Source organism: Caloenas nicobarica, chromosome 1 (assembly GCF_036013445.1).
Source record: "Caloenas nicobarica isolate bCalNic1 chromosome 1, bCalNic1.hap1, whole genome shotgun sequence".
Classification (NCBI taxonomy): domain Eukaryota; kingdom Metazoa; phylum Chordata; class Aves; order Columbiformes; family Columbidae; genus Caloenas; species Caloenas nicobarica.
In genome coordinates, this window is record NC_088245.1 from 47,545,709 (window position 1) to 47,562,593 (window position 16,885).

General features: G+C 39.1%; 1 protein-coding gene across 5 annotated transcripts in view; it reads left to right on the forward strand.

Annotated features, from left to right (window-relative positions):
• The window catches only part of NR2C1 (nuclear receptor subfamily 2 group C member 1), a 58,714-nt gene extending 45,438 nt beyond the window's left edge, over positions 1-13,276 (forward strand). For all 5 annotated transcript variants that reach the window (XM_065645807.1, XM_065645788.1, XM_065645824.1 and 2 more), the window contains 4 exons: positions 1,252-1,391; positions 2,888-3,025; positions 6,726-6,831; positions 7,367-13,276. In XM_065645807.1, coding sequence (XP_065501879.1) covers positions 1,252-1,391; positions 2,888-3,025; positions 6,726-6,831; positions 7,367-7,541 — 559 coding nt within the window. In that variant the 3' untranslated portion in view covers positions 7,542-13,276. The remainder of the gene's footprint in view (positions 1-1,251; positions 1,392-2,887; positions 3,026-6,725; positions 6,832-7,366) is intronic.
• The last annotated feature ends 3,609 nt before the right edge of the window (positions 13,277-16,885 follow it).

Here is a 16,885-nt window from a genome sequence, read left to right on the forward strand (position 1 = left end):
TACATTCCTAAAATTACATGCTCTAGATGATACATTTATCTACATATACCAGCTGAGTAGCCAGTACACCATATTTTCACTGTTCCTCACCATCGTCCCTTTGACAGGAGATGAATGGGGATGTGACAAATATGTGTAGAACCCGCATGTGCAGTACCGTGTCTACCACAACAAGAGCTGGTTCGTAGTAAAAAATACTGCCCGAGGTAAACTCTGTGTAATCCAGTACAGGACAAGTCTACATTACCCTGTCATTTGGTACATCTGTATTGCAGTAAATTCTCAGAGATGTTCTAGAAGATTACATCAATGTTCTTGCAAAAATCCATTCCGTTGTATTTTTGTAGTTGAAATCCTAGCTTTAATATGCTTTTCTTCTTTGATAGGTCTTGTGCTTCTTTTAAATTTTCATTATTTATATTTACTGGCTAAAACTGTTGAAATATGGTATCTGAATTTGACTCCTCACTGGTAGGATTTCATTTTTAAGGTGCTGAGCTTATTAAGCTCTATGAGTTAGAGATGCTTGGCAATACTGAACATTAGGTTACTAATATGGAAGTGCCTGAATATGGATTTATATACCTAATTTTAAGCTTCAGCATTTGAAAAAAAATACTGACTACACATGAAACTTAAGGACTAATTCTTACAGCAAACAAATCCTCATGACTTCTATTTATACTTTGAAGTCTGTATTTCAAACCTTATTCCAGACATGACAGAGATACAAAAAATAGCAGTCAGGAAGCTCAGGAACTTGATTGCTTATGTTCCATTTCACATGTATTTTTAATGAAGAAATTAGACCGAGCTGCCAGATTTCAAGTAAAAAATTTTAAAAGGGATCTTTGAGCCTGTTCTACGTTCACAATACAGGAACAATGAATTTTTTTTTGCCCATGCATGTAAATGTTATTCAAAAATTACTGTAAATCCTAAGAAAATTAGCATGAGGGATTACACCCAGACAGCTGACATTTACTGTAACTTCACCATGCTTTTGTGATAGAAATCTATCTCCTTTTAGATCATTAAAACAAAAATTACTTCTATACGAAAGTAATTTTAAAACAGGTATTTTAATCCTAGCGTGCAAATAAAAATATCGTTGATGCAGGACTTCATTTTGGTTCTGGTTGCAATGTTAAATTAGATGAATGTTTTATGAAGTGTTCTTCAAATTTAAAAAAAACTATGTGAATACAAATGGCTGGTTTTATTAACTGAAATTATTGTATTTTTTAATAGACAGGATAACAGCATATCATTAGTAAAAGCCTGCTGGAACGAACTTTTTACGCTTGGTCTTGCACAATGTTCACAAGTTATGAATGTGGCAACTATCTTAACTGCATTCGTTAATCACCTTCATGGCAGTTTACAGCAAGGTAAGGTATATACTGTACATTGCCAGACTTGGGGAATTACTTCATGTTTTTTAAGTTTTGAACTGTGCGGAAGCTTTTTACTTACCCTTCGCTCGTTAATGAAAATGTACTGTTTATAGAGTTTTGTGGTTAATATTAAAACAAAATAATACTAGAAAATACAGTTCACAAGATGGAATTTTTTAGCAATTTTGCGGAAGTCAGCTATGCTAATACTTACCTTCAAATTAAAAACAAAAAATTAAAAATTAAAAATTACCCATCCTTCTAATATAGGTTAGCATTTACTGGGGTTGTTTTTATTTTGTGTCTATGTAAAGTCTAATAGTGTACTGCTGTTCTGCTGATATATGTCAGCTCAAATCGGGAATATTTCAGGTAGCATCAATGTTAAGAACACAAGTGTCCTGTGAATATTCCTCTGTGTCAAGGGTATAAACTAAAAAAGGGTGTAAAGCCATTGCTGACCCAAAGGGAACAGCTCTGCATCAACCACATTCACAGAATCACAGAATGGTTGGGGTTGGAAGGGACCTCTGGAGATGATCTAGTTCAACCCATCTGCTAAAGCAGGTTCACCTGGAGCAGATCACACAGGAATGTGTCCAGGTGAGTTTTGAATGTCTCCAGAGAAGGAAACTCCACAATGTCTCTGGGCAGCCTGTTCCAGTGCTCTGGCACGCTCAAAGTGAAGAAGTTTGTCCTCATGTTTAGATGGAACCTCCTGTGTTCCAGTCTGTGCCCATTGCCCCTCATCCTATCATTGGGCACCACTGAAAGGAGTCTGGTCCCATCCCCTTGACACCCACCCTTGAGATATTTATAAGCATAAAATAAAGATCCTCTCTCAACCTTCTCTTCTCCAGGCTGAACAGACCCAGCTCTCTCAGTCTTTCCTCATAAGAAAGATGCTCCAGATCCCTCATCATCTTTGTAGCTCTCCGCTGGGCTCCCTCCAGTAGTTCCCTGTCCTTCTTAAACTCGGGAGCCCAGAACTGGACACAGTACTCCAGATGTGGCCTCACCAAGGCAGAGCAGAGGGGGAGGATGACCTAGATGCAAATCAGGAAAGGTGTATAGTACACCTTCTTTTTCAGCAGTGGCTTGGCCTTTGACAAAATAACCCATGAAACTGTACATCAGCCTCCCTCATTGCACCTCTTAAGTGTGGAGCACAGATCTGCAGTAGCAGTGTATTCATTACTTATAAGTAGTCTTGCTCTTCCTTGATCATTTCTAGTCTGCCTCTGATTATTGGAAGTTTTAGTGGCAGGAAGAGACCTAATTGTATGATACAGGGAAAAAAAAAAGATCGTTATAGTCCAGAATTGTTAGTGTCAAGGTTATTCAGACCTCGTATGTGAGTTTATAGATGGCATAGATTTCCCACTGTTTGAATCTAATACAAATCATTATTTTTAAAAATCCTGTGTGACCACATTTTTTGGATGCGGGTTGATTTGGGGCTTTTATATTTTATGTATGTGTTGACTTAGATAAGCTGCCAACAGACAGAGGAAAACTAGTAATGGAGCATATCTTCAAATTGCAAGAATTCTGTAACAGCATGGTTAAGCTTTGCCTAGATGGATACGAATATGCATATTTGAAAGCAATCGTCCTCTTCAGTCCTGGTATGTAATTATTCCCAATTTAAAACTTTAATCTATGCTATTTTTTTTCCATATAACTTCTGCCTGTTTCATTAAATGCAGTTAACCTGTAGAATTCCTGCCTCACTTGTGGAGGAATCTTGGAAGGCATGTAATGAGGACTGTGGGAAAAGGAGGTTTAGTCTATTAATATACATAATTAAATGCTGCTTTGGAGACATAATTTTTATTCGTGCCTCTGCCATTGATCTTTTATTTATTTATTTATCTATCTATTTATTTACGGCTTTTAGTTCTGTCCTTTCTGGGGTAGTTTTTCTGAGGACCTACAATTCAATTTTCAGCAGTGTTGCTCTTGCACATCCAGCTGAGATGGATTGAAGTTGGGTTTTTAATGTATGAAAGATTATCTCTCTGGGCATTTATTCTCATATGCAAAATTACAGAAACACATGACCTCACTTCACATAGGTATTTTGAAAATAAATATTACATATAGCATTTCTGGTGAATGAACAGCACAAACATTCCCTTATATTATTATTTCTGTTTTCTGAACAGTATTTGTCTAATGTATCCCAAGTAACATTAATAGACATAAATTAGACTGTGAAGATAAAGTAAAATAATGACTATTTTTTCCTTCTGGGAGATTAGTCGGCAATATGGAAGAAGAGTCCTCTGGTTAGGACAGACAGTGACTGAGTAGTTAGATTACGTAGCACATATGCTTAGACTGTAGAAAATTACAAAATTAATTTTCTTTCTTTGAAAATTGTAGAATTAGCTTTTCACCAAAGGCAGTCAGATGCTATATCTCTATGCTGCAGGTCTTAGATTCATCATTCAGAATTCAGGGATTTAATATAAAACCACAACCAAATCTTTTGATAAAAGAAAAATGGATATGCCTTAAGTACTTTCTGTATCTCCAGGGATTTTTCACTGTCACATTTAGAAAGTAAATCTTCAGTCACTCCATTTTGCATTAGAAAGTTTTAAAAGCATCAACAGCTTCCTTAATCCTCTTTGCTCTGCCTTTTTTAGATGCTGATGTCCCATAGAAAGGATCAGAGCAAATTGTAAAATGCTGTCTGAACCTTAGTGACCTGCCCCCCGCCAGTAGTGTAGGATACGCAGAATACTGGGTATTTGCTTCTTGTCAGTTCTGTAGGTTTTTTGGATCTGAGAAGAACTCTCTCTTTTTCCGTCAGCTGCAGTTCACCCTTTCACAGAAAAAATAGTTGAGGTGAGAAAATATTTTGGAACTTGGACACTTCCAAAATGTAAATTTTAAGCTGGTTTTCTTATATATATATTTATATATATAATAAAAAATAATTGTGAGGTTCTTGCTTTGCAGTTTCCCTCATAAGTACATGATCTTTTCCATACATAGTATCTGCAAGGAGTATCCACATCTCCCAACATCAGCAGGAATTCATAGTACTTATCTAAGTGCACAACAAAACCCTGCAGATCTTCCATTGTGGTTTTTGGGGGTTTTTTTGATATTGCAGTAATGGAAGACTTCTAAGATGAAAGACGTTCTTTCAAGTAAGAGGCAGTATAAGTACTGTCAGAACCCTCCAGGAAAGATAATAAATTCCCAGAGGATATTCCAGTGATATTCCTCTGTTGTGGATCATAAGGAAAATCAGCTCCTGAGTGTTTTCACTATAAAACACAATCCTGCTGTCAGTCCTCATGACTGGGAGAATCATGCACAGTTTCATGTGGTTGCTTCTACAGTCCACTGAAGCACAGGGATGGTTTCAGTTTTCTGATAAGCAGTACCCACCATGAGTTTAGTTGCAATATTAAGAGCACTTGAAAGTGTTTGCCTTTTTTTTTTTTTTCTGTTGAGGACTGAAGAGTTGCCCAGACTTTTCACTGTTATTTCAGAAGAAGCAGAGACTTTAAGTGGAGGGTGAGAGGGTGTTTGCTTCTTTAGATAATGCTTGCAGGACACATAACTCTCCTTTAGGTGTTCTTTACCCCTAATTAGTCCTTTCATGGCTTTCCCATACTCAGAATTGGTACAGGTTGCTCCAGGAAAGCAATAAAATGATGGAAGAAAACATCAAGCCCATTTTTCTAGTACACCTTCTACTAGGATTTACAACAGAATCTCTCAGCCTGTCTGAAGAAATCATCCCTGTTGGACACCAGAAGATATTTCTCTAGGAACCTTACACTTGCAAAGCAATATTTATTTGTTTAGTCTGAAATTAATTTGTCTCCTTCCAATTAGATTTGACAACACAAAAGGTAGAAGGAAAAATGTCTTGGGAAAACACTATATCCAGACACATGATTGAGATGAATTTTCTTTAGCTGCTTTAATGGCAATGTCTTGATCCTATGAGCCATGTCGCAGAATTTTCATATCCCCGGAAGTCATGTTCACTACCTTGAACAGAAGGAGTGTTCTGGCAATGATGCACAGCCCAGAAATTACAATTTCAGGGATTTTACTGCTTGGCCACAGGATGGGACTGGGCTGCAAATGCAGCAGTCTCATAAGGTGAGAACATCTGCTTTAGTAGGCCCTGCTGATTTGCTGTCTTCCACAGCTGGACAGTTAAAGATTACTGAAAATTGTCTGTGCCAAGCCAGCTGTTTGTCACAAGGCAGCCTTGGGCAAAGAGATGAGCGTAAAGGGAGTGCCTGGAAGACTTTGCATTTTTATTAATGGCTGTTAGTTACTAGCCCAGATCTTCAATCTACTGTTTTTGCAAGTTGACTTCTAGCTGTATTTCTGGCATTGCTCTAAAAGCTACGTCATGAAGTGATGCATATTGCATGTCAATGGCAACTCTTCAAAATGTGTTGCTGTTTTACGAATTTGTTAACCTCTTCCGCATAAATCTGAACTCATGCTTTCAGAATGACTGAATTACTACATAGGACAAAATATTCCTCTGTGAAATGATGTGCTCGGGGGGGGTCTAATGTATCACATAACTGCTAAATTGCTCTGAAAGCTTCTGTATCTGCAGAGCTAGACCAAAAAACTCCTGGTTTTGTTGACAGAAGGCCATGTATTTGGAGAGGAGGCATAACTGTTAGAAATAATCTTTTATCTGACATAATTTAGCAGCTCCTTTATGATCCCATTTCTGAAAAATGAAATCTGCATGATTTGTCATGCTACTATGACAGTAAAATATTTACATCGAGAGAGGTGGATAATAAAAATTACAGACCATGTAAAGTATTCAGAATTACTGGATAATAATTTCCAAATGTGACTTTCCAGTTAGGTTAATAACCTTTCATTTTAGCAAGATTGAAATGTCAAGTGTTTAAATCACTACTGGAAATTAGTTTTAGCATGTTGGCAAATTTTGCATCAAACAGTTGAAAAAGAACGCTATTTGTGCATATAGCATTCCAATAGATGTCAGTGTATTGAAACAATGCTGGTTTACTGCTACACAGAGAACAGAGCCGGATAATCAAGATTGATGTAAACATTGCAAGCGCTGCATTTATTTGAACTCTCTGAAATGTCTGGTTTTATTTATATAAAACTAAATAAAACATAAACATAGAGGAAAAGGAATGTAAGGAGGTAAAGCAGCGTCTCCCACTGAAACTGTGAAGTTTCTGCAGCTACCACATAATTATTTCAGTATGCTTACAACTGGATAATCTGTAGGGATTTTAGTGCATCTTACATAGAATAGGTATAACAATGTAGAGTGGTTTTTTTCAGATCACCCAGGTCTAGAAAATGTGGTACAGATCGAGAAATTTCAAGAAAAAGCTTACATGGAGTTCCAAGACTATGTAACAAAAGCATATCCGGATGATACTTACAGGTCTGTAAAATAATACGCTTCTTTGATTGATTCTCTTTTCAGAGCATCAGTGATACTGATTTGTACAGTATTTCTTCTAATAAATATGTACATTCTTACCTCCTTAAAGATAAGTAATTACCTTTGGAGCACTTCAAATATTATGCATATACTCTCATACATATTATGAGTATTATTTATCTACTCATTCATTATTAATTTCCAAAATTAAATATTGGAAATAAAATAAATATTTTTAGTATTTTCATTTTGAATTGCACCTACTTTTAATATTTTTTCATTCAGTCTAAACATTATACAGTCCATGTAATTGACAGGCATATTCACATTTTTTGTACTGTTGAAGACATGACTGGACATAAATTTAATACTCTACTGCTTTAAATATTTAAGCCTTTCATTAACTAGATACAGCGAATTTTGACCAGTATTGTCCCTTGTTAATTTTTTTTACTTTACTTACTGATAACATTATTGTGAATAACACCAAAATCTCTGCCCACAAGTAACACTTTTTACCCAACTTATTTTCCAGACTATCTAGACTCCTCCTCCGGTTGCCTGCTCTTAGGCTGATGAGCGCTGCCATCACTGAAGAGCTGTTCTTTGCAGGACTGATCGGCAACGTTCAGATCGATAGCATCATCCCGTACATTCTGCGAATGGAGACAGCGGACTACAACTCTCAGATAATTGGTCATGCCGTATAAAAGTAGCAGTCAAGGATTCTGTACCATGGCAGTCATGGTGATGTAAATGCGTACCCTGTCTCCAAGAGATGGCAAGAAGCCTTCCCATGCACCTTTCCAAGAAGGCTAATATTCCTCCTTTCCAGTACGCTTGGGAAACACGGCGGAGTGTATTAAAGAATATAGGATCGCTTCCTATTTTTCATCTGATCTCCAAGGACTTGTAAATTAACTTGATATGTGAAGAAAGTCAAGAATTGTCCATCCTATTTTTGTAGATAGATGAACTTGGAATATTTGTTTATGAAGCCCAGGCTTGTGAAGAAACTGAAGAAGCTTTGACTGAACTAAGGTATCTCAACTTAGTTTGATGTTTTAGACAAATAAATTAACTTTCCTCTCTGAGTTGTGTTTTCAGTGTTTTGCTACTAGTTCTTTCTCATTGATCAAATGGAAAATACATGATCAAACATCCTGAAAAGGCCAGGGTTTCCATGGAAACAAGACTGTTACAACAAAAGTTAGTTTTTCAACTGTTGTTTTGAAGAGAGACTTTTTTCTTGTATGAAACACTTGGCACCATTACAAGTGCAGGGAAAGTAGAGGAAGTTCACATTTTAAAATGTTCTGATCATATGTTGATGCAGTTGACCAAAAGTTAAGCAGCAAAGGCTCAGTACTGACTATTCTGTGGCTGCAAAGGAACACTGTGTTGTAGTGTTATGTCTTGGTAGACATCAGCTGGTTTACATGATGAAAAACATGGAGGTGTACAATTCCTTTCCCTATTAGAAATGGGTCTAGATAACTTCATATATGTTGCGTGAATCATACACCATAGCTCCATCCAAGGATGAGTTTAAATGTTTTTCATTCTTGGGGCATGTGCCTCACTGACAAGTAACGTTGACATACGGTTGCTTCTTGCTTACTTTTGCAGCAGGAAGTTATACATCCCTAGCACATTTAATACCTGTTGCTTAAAAGTAGGGAAGTGTTCTAGTAAAAGTGGTGTTCTACCTCTGACACTAACATTTAGGATAATCTACATCTTGGATCAAGGCTGAGTTCTGTTTACCTTGAACCTTCTCATTCTCTGGCAACATTGGATGAAGAAGCAGCACATGGTTGCACCAGAAATTGCTTAGCCAAAAGATCAGCTTAAATGGGGGCCTTTGCCCACGCTGCACTAGCAGCTCCAAGGCCACCCTAACATCAAGAGGCTACAGATGAGGCTTGGGTGAGCTCTGTAGTTTTTCTCAGCACCTGAGGATCTCAACCAGCCAAAAAACTCAGAGAACGGCTGCTGACACTGAATTCCTGTGTTCTTCTCAATTCCACTGACTGAGCTGCTTGAATCTTCCTCCACCATCCTTCCTCCATCATCTACAGGATCAGTCCTTCCCAACACCACAGACCCAAGCACTCAGTGCCGAGGAGCCCTGATGGGACGGAGCCATCCCCCCGGCTCTGCCTTGGCACTTACTTGCTGGAGGACAACCTGCAGTGATGGAGCTGGCCATGGCAGCTGAGCTCTTCCCACATTCCACCTCTCAAAGGGTGCAGGATTCAAACTCTTCATCTGGAGAGCAACATGAGGACTACTTCTCTGCACCTCATCAGCAGGGTTTATGGAAATACGAAGGACAGTTGCTGCCAGTCTGCTATGCTCGTTCTCCCCCCGGGGGTTAGAGGCCCATCTTGCTATCCGTAGGACCAAGTTGCAGATGGGAGGTATATCATCCTTCAGTTCACTCTCCTTAGAAATTCTGACCCTGCTTTCTAGCCCAGTGCTAACCCTAACCCACTTCTGGCCCTAACAGGCATGGCAGATCTACAGTCCTCTGCGTTAAAGCTTTTAAGGAAGCTGACAGCATGTTACTCCTGAATAGTCTGGAAGCGGTTTCTCAGGCGTTCCGATACTCTTGGAAGAGTTTTACTCCAGTATTCTCCAGATTCATGTAATTCAGATAATAGTAAATGGAAATAAAAGCTTGTTTTCCTTAACACAGTACATTGTGCAAATCTCTCTCAGATCCTCGCAAAAATAATTTACTCCATAGCTTGAGCCTCAGGTGTGATATGCACTTTTTTGTTTACAGCTGGCCGAAAGATGCAGGTGACGCAGCCTCTCCTGTGGTACAGTCCAGCTTCGGAAACAGCTGAGAAAAGACCACTGTTTCTACAGATATAAATCTTTAGCAATTGAATCTCTCAACTCATTCATCTTTATCATAGAACAGCCCAGGCTTGGAGGGACCTTGAAAGATCATCCAAAGGGAGCCTAGATGAGATTATCTAGCACCCCGTCTGATCACATCTTGCAAACCTCCAGTAATGGGGACTCTAGCGCATCCCTGGGGAGGTTGTTGCAGTGACTGATTGTTCTCAGCGTAAAAACTTCTTTCTTATATCGAGTTCTCCAAGACTTTTCAAAGATTGCAGACAGTGGCCTTGCACCAATGTCAGCTACTTCTCTTAATACCCTAGGGTGGATTTCCTATAGGCCCATGGATTTACATGGGTTGAGCCCTTGCAAGAGGCTGCAGACCAGCTGCTCCTCTACTACTAGTGGGTTGACACGTGTTGTTGTAGCTACTTGATCCTGTGCTCTGTGGTCCAGCTATACTGGTAAAAGCAAAGTAGATACGGAGACCCTCTGCCTTCTCAGCAATATTGAGGAGCTTCCCTGCCCTGCGTAGCAATGGGTGATGTCTGCCCTGTGCTTCTGCTCACTGCTCACATATCTGGACAACCCTTTCTTGTTCTTGACATCTTTGGCCAATTTCGGTTCTAGCTGAGCCTTAGCCTTGCTGACCTCATCTCTGCATGCCCTAGCAAGGTTCTTATAGTCCTTGATGGGTATTTAGCTGCCCTTCCATAGCTGGTTGGTTTTTGTTGTTTGATTTTTTGTTTGGTGGTTTGTTGTTGGTGGTGGTTTTGGTTGGTTGGGTGGGTTTTTTTGTTTTGCTTTGTTTTTTTTTTCTTTTTGGTCAGAGCACTGTTTTGGAGGAGGTGGCCTCAGAACTTTATTTTCCCTGGATTTGTGTTCTGGATTCCTGTTTTTGCTTCCTCTTTGTCCCTAGTCTGCTTAAATACGAGCCCACTTCAGTAACATGTGAACTGCCATTACCACTGGCTGCTGGGTCAAGACTATTTTCTTAGGATGTGTCAACTCGAAAACACAAGAACTTTGGTCATGCTTCACATCAGGCTGTTTAAATTCAGGTGTTTGAAACAGGTCCTTGCTGTTCTTTTTGAGGCCTGTCACCTCTGCTACACAGCAGAAGATCCAAATCCCCACGGCTGACTTTTTTCCCTCCCACATACTTTACTATTCTTTTCCTGGTGAATCCTTTGAACTTCATCTGGGATTTCTGACAGGTCACCAAATGAGGAAATTAACCCATCTGTGTTTTTAAACCCTCTATTTTCAGGTCTGAGATTTCACATGTGGGGTAGTGAGAGAATATCGTCTTCTTATTTGCATGGGACAGAGACTTTCAGATTGTCTTGAATCTAGTTATCTTGACCAGCTGAGAAAACAAACAGCATAACCATATCCAAACTAGATACCGGACTGTATTACCTCTCTTGAAAACAGTATGGTTGAGTTGCCATCGGTAATCAGGATATACTCTAATGTTTCTCAGACTACATTTGGGGCTTTGCTCAATGACATCTCTGTTTCATGTCTTTGCAAACTGGACAACTAGTTCAAGAAATCTTCAACCAAAGAACCAAAAAGTCCCTGCCAGCCACCTTTTTCTGAGAATACTGGGACACTTAATTATCCGTGGCGTGGATATGCTCGTAAAGAAAAACTGCTTATCTCAAAGAGATTGTGTGGGTTGTCCATATATGTGGCAACCATATATCCTTCTCCTTTGCTATGTGTGGCTGGCAGAGTGACGTAACTCTATACTTGCTGTAAAGTCAAGGAAAAGGGGAGAGATGAGTCCACATCCACAGTGCTGTAAGGGCCAAAAAAACCCCATTTTATGATCTTGGATACCTCTGATGTTTGGACCTCTGTAGAGCAAATGTGCATACACACAACACATTGCAAAGGGCTCTGGCTGTTGGTAAGTAACCTTTTTTTTCCCCAAAAAAAGTTTTCTTACATTTTTTCATAGTAATAAATTTTCATGAGAAGTTCAGGATTGGTTTAAAGGTCGGGTGAGCTGGTCTGTGCTGCCTGGCAAGTAACCTCTCTTGTCTTTGTGATGGTTGAGAAGCTGGATCCCATACTGCTGCTTGTTGCTTCAAGGTTGTTCACTTTGCTCATCAAGATTTTTCGTTAACCATTTTAAAATTATTTCCTAAATAATTCTTAAATTATAAAGTCATACTTCTGATAAAGAATGAGGCATAACTGGGTTTTCTCAGGAATGGGAGCTTTAAAACAGGTAAATTAATGCAGGGATAAAAGCACTTTTTTCTTCTTTCTGCCTGTTAACCATTGCAGTTATCTCTGATAATAATGCAACATTTCATGGAAAGGCTGAATAGTGAAGTTCTGGTTTTGATGGTGTGTTTTGGTTTTGGTTTTTTAAGATAATTGCTGCTCAGTTAAATGCAGCACATTAAGTTACCCTCAACTCAGGCCCTTAGTGTTTCTAACAGCAATTTTTTGTGATTACATGATCTCACATTACCATCTGTGTGATTTATTGTCTTTTTTAGCCTTGTGAATAAATGTTCTTTGCTGCTGAATGAAAGGCTGGCTAATATTACCAATTTCTTTCATGCTGTTCAGTGACATTGTTAATCAGCTAACAAAAATGTGAATATTGAAGCTCACTCCACCATGGATGTTAAAATACCTCATTATTTTGTGACCTCTTCCTTTCACATTTAATTTATTTTTCAAAGTTTTGATCTTCAGCAGTCTGTTAGTTTCACATCCAATCAGGATTTAACCAAATTGTGGCATTTACTAGTCAAAAAGCAAAAAGTCTTTTTGCAAATGAAAGGACAAGTTTAATTTCAACAGCTTTAAAATTTTCAATGTCAACAGCAAGAAAAACCATTTTAATATATATCACATGAAAGGAAAAACAATCTTATACATTTCAGAATCTTGTCATTTAAAGATGGGAGCAGTGTTACAGATAATAACCTTACTAGTTCAAACATTTTTCACTAAAATACATTTTGTACATACATATGTGGGTTTAGGTTTCTTGTTTCATACTGGTAAAGTTTCTGGTGCATATAATTGTTATATTTTAAATGTTTTTCAAAAGTACATCCATCGTAATACCTTCTGCAGTTACAAACAACCTGTCCATACATTTATTCTCTCTGTGTGATCTTCAGTGTCAGTGCAAGCCAGTCTGTTCACGTTGAAACTGGTCTATTCATTTCGTTCAGCCTTTGCAGTTCCAGTGTGAGCATTACAATGTCACTGTAGTTGTCTTGTTGTTGCATAAAAAATAAATCGCTGTAAATGTCTTGAAACCTGGCTATATTGGTAAATTCTATTTTGGCTGTATTTTAAAAAATAGACTGTAACTTTCTATTATAGAAAACAATTGCAATAACCTATTACTTTGTTAGTGTTTTATATGGATTGACTTATAGACCTAAAACAGTGTATATGGTTACAAACAGTTTGTGGATCTTTCCCACTTTTATTACACAATGTAGCATTGTCAGTTATGTTCAGTCTCTGGAATTTGTGGTAATTGCAATATATTGCTCTTCCCTATTCTTCGTTGCTATTAACCCTTTGTTTCCATGCTTACTACTTTTTGCCCTATGAATCTGAAAATGTAATAATTTATTGTAAAATTTGGTTTACCATTTTTTTGCTTTTTAAAAGACTACATAGAAATGTGTATTGTAATGAGCCCTGATCACAGATCTTCATGTCATATAATGCAATAATGTATATTTGGGAATGCTGATTTGATTCATTATGGATCAGTTTTAGGTTGGAAGTTAGAGTATAGTTGAACACAGATTGTTTTTCTTTTGAAAGAAATACAGACTTCAGATGTCCAGGTTTAATTATCTCAGTTTTAAATATTACTGGATAAATAATGAATTTCTTCATATTTAAAATTGTGAAACTATTGCAAGTTTTGGTCTGCTCCAGAATTGATTTCTCAGTGATAATTGAAAAAGTAATTTTTTTAGTCTTTGTCTTCTATTGTAAACGTGTGGTGTTTTCATGAATGTGCAGATAACCCAGAATAGCATCCCAAATGAGAAATGAGCTTCTGTTCTTTTCATGTTTAAATTCTGAAATGTTTTCATCATGAAGTAAATTAATTACCCACTGATGCACTGCAGAGAAAATGTTTGTAAGGTGCACTGGTAAAAAACAAAGTTTGCATGATGGAATGAATTTAGTAATTATGAGAGCTGGAAATGAGCATTCAGAGTCTTTTCCCCATCAAAACTTACTCCAGGCTCTCTCTTGGCTCTGTTTTAAAAACTTACTTTCTCAGTACTTTGACTCACAGAACTACTGAATGATTTGGGTTGGAATGGACCTTCAAAGCTCATCTAGTCCAACCCCCTGCAATGAGCAGGGACATCTGCAACTAGATCAGGTTGCTCAGAGGCCCATCCAGCCTGGCCTGGGATGTCTCCAGGGATGGGGCATCTACCACCTCTCTGGGCAACTTGGGCCAGTGTTTCACCACCCTCATCATAGATAATTTCTTCCTTCTGTCCAATCCAAATCTACCTTCTTGCAGTTTAAAACCATTGCCTGTCATCCTGTCACCACAGGCCCTGGTAAGAGTCTGTCCCCATCTTTCTTATCGGCCCCCTTTAAGTATTAAAAAGCTGCAATAAGGTCTCCCTGGAGCCTTCTCCAGGCTGAACAACCCCAACTCTCTCAGTGTTTCTTCATAGGAGAGCTCTTCCAGTTCTCTGATCATTTTTGTGGCCTCCTCTGGATCTGCTCTAACTTCTACAGAGCCCTGTTCCCATTCAGACTGCTAACCAGTTATTCTCTCTTTCTTACACCAGTAACTTTGCACAGCCTTCTGGTCACCTAGGAAGGGAAGAGGAAGAGCTCTCTAAGAAAAATTGCTTTTCTGGTGAACAGCAAAAACTTGTCTGGGAACTCTCCAACTTTTGTTTCCTCATGGCGTCTCCCTTTTTCCCTCTACTCAGCAAACATCCCTAGCACCCAGTCTTGCCTTTCCTTCTCACACCTCTGTCAACCCCAAAGAACATTTGTACTTCATCATCTGTTCTTTGGGGTTATTTGACAGAGGTATGAGGAGGAAAGGCAACACTGCTCTAGGTGGACCTGCTTTAGCAGGGGGGTTGGACTTGATGATCTCAAAGTCTTGCATTAAAACAGGCCTGTGAGCAGCCCTGCTGAGCCACCACAGTCATCCTTTACCCTCTGAACTCTCTCATGTAAAGCCCAACCCTTGCTCTGATATACAACAGCTCATACAGAATACTATTTTCTACTACATGAATCTTTATCACAAGTCAAGGTTGTGCATTTCAGCTTGAGTGTAGGAACCAGGTGTGTCCTCTGAGTCACTGCACTGGAGATGAAAGCAAGTCATTGGGACCACTTGAGTATCACCATCTTCAAGTATCAGCATCTGGATGCTTAAGGGTTTTGTGGCTGTTGGTACTGGCTGAACCAATGCATTGAGTGGCTAAAGTCGCTTGGTTTGTTCAGCCTGGAGAAGAGGAGACTAAGAGGAGACCTCATCACAGTCTACAGCTTCCTCACAAGGGGAGGAGGAGGGGCAGGCACTGATCTCTTCTCTCTGGTGACCGATGATAGAACCCAAGGGAATGGCAGGAAGATGTGCCCTGGGAGGTTTAGGCTGGACATTAGGAAAAAGTTCTTCACCCAGAGAGTGGTGGAGCACTGGAACAGGCTCCCCAGGGAGGTGTCATGACCCCAAGCCTGACAGTGTTCAAGAACAGACTGGACAACACCCTCAGACACAGGGTGTGAACTGTGGGGTTGTCCTGTGCAGGGACAGGAGTTGGACTCGGTGATCCCTGTGGATCTCTTCCAACTCAGGACCTTCTATGATTCTATGATTTCCTCATTATTCTTCAGTAACTGGATCTCAGAGTAATACTTGCTCAAATATATTTTCAAGTTAACAGTGCTTGGATTAGGGGAAGATGGGTGGGGTACTAATTAGAGAAGAGTATCTGTAGCTTGTGTGGAGTGGTAGGGGAAAGGGGGGATAGCACAGAAGCGACGTTCTGGGGATGCTTTTAATTACACTTCTGTGGTGGAGTTGCCTGCGAGAGCACAGCAACTAGACAGAGCCGCTCCACCATGGGTTCTTCTGAATTAATACAGTGCATTTCATTCAGCACAACTGTCCACTGGACATCCAGAGGAGCAAACCGCCATGCTCTGAACCTCCCAGTGACACCAGCTTCCCCAACAAGACAGTTGGTTGACAAGGGACTTAGGAGCAGCTGACCATGTGGCTTTGGTGCTGCAGGCTTCTGGTGCTCTGCAGACCTGCGGTCTAATCCCTTCCAAGAAGCTGTTCATGAGGTGTCCAAGCTCCTTTACGATAACTTCAATTCTACTTCATCCTGGAGTTTGACTAGGGAGCAAACTGAATGGCCACATACTTTGGTTAACGAAGGCTTGCTAAGGAGCAACTATAAAATGAGTTTTTCTTTCATCCTGTAACCAGTGGAATTTTGCCATTGGGAAATGGAAGATGAAAGTAGAGTTACTGCCGGAGACATAACCCAAACAAACCCCACGAAGTTGCAAGTGTTTTCTAAAAGTGCTGGTAAATTTATTATTGGGGGGGGGTTTGAATGTTTTGCTGTTGTCACAGAAGTATACACATATTTAAATGTTTTTTGAAAATTATAAAATATATATTTTTTAGTAGCATTACACCTTAGTTCCGGGCTTTGAATTTACCTTTTCAAGTAACTGAACCCAATTGACAAAAAAAGTTTTCATTGTGCTTTTCGGAACTAATATGGATTAAAGAACTGGCTAAAAAATCCATTAGTGAAAGCATCAGAGATTGCATTGTTTAGACTAGAGGAACTGTGGTTAGAGGCTGGACTTGAGTATTATGGGACACTGAATCATGGAGGCTTGGGTTGTGGATTGGACTTTGCTTCTGGAACTTTGCCATTTTAGAAGGATGGGGCAGGAAGTGATAACATTTTCAAAATCTACATTTGCTTCTTAGTTTAATTAAGAAAAGGAATTCCAATAAATGTTGCAAAGGTATGTTCCACAGCTGTGAACCATTGCAGAATAAATTTATGTGACTTTCCATACTAAGAATAGAGGGAATGGCAGTGGAATAGACAAACTAGTTCTTCTAAGGTAAAATATAAATACTGAATTACTCTGGAGATCAGTTGATTTTTGCACT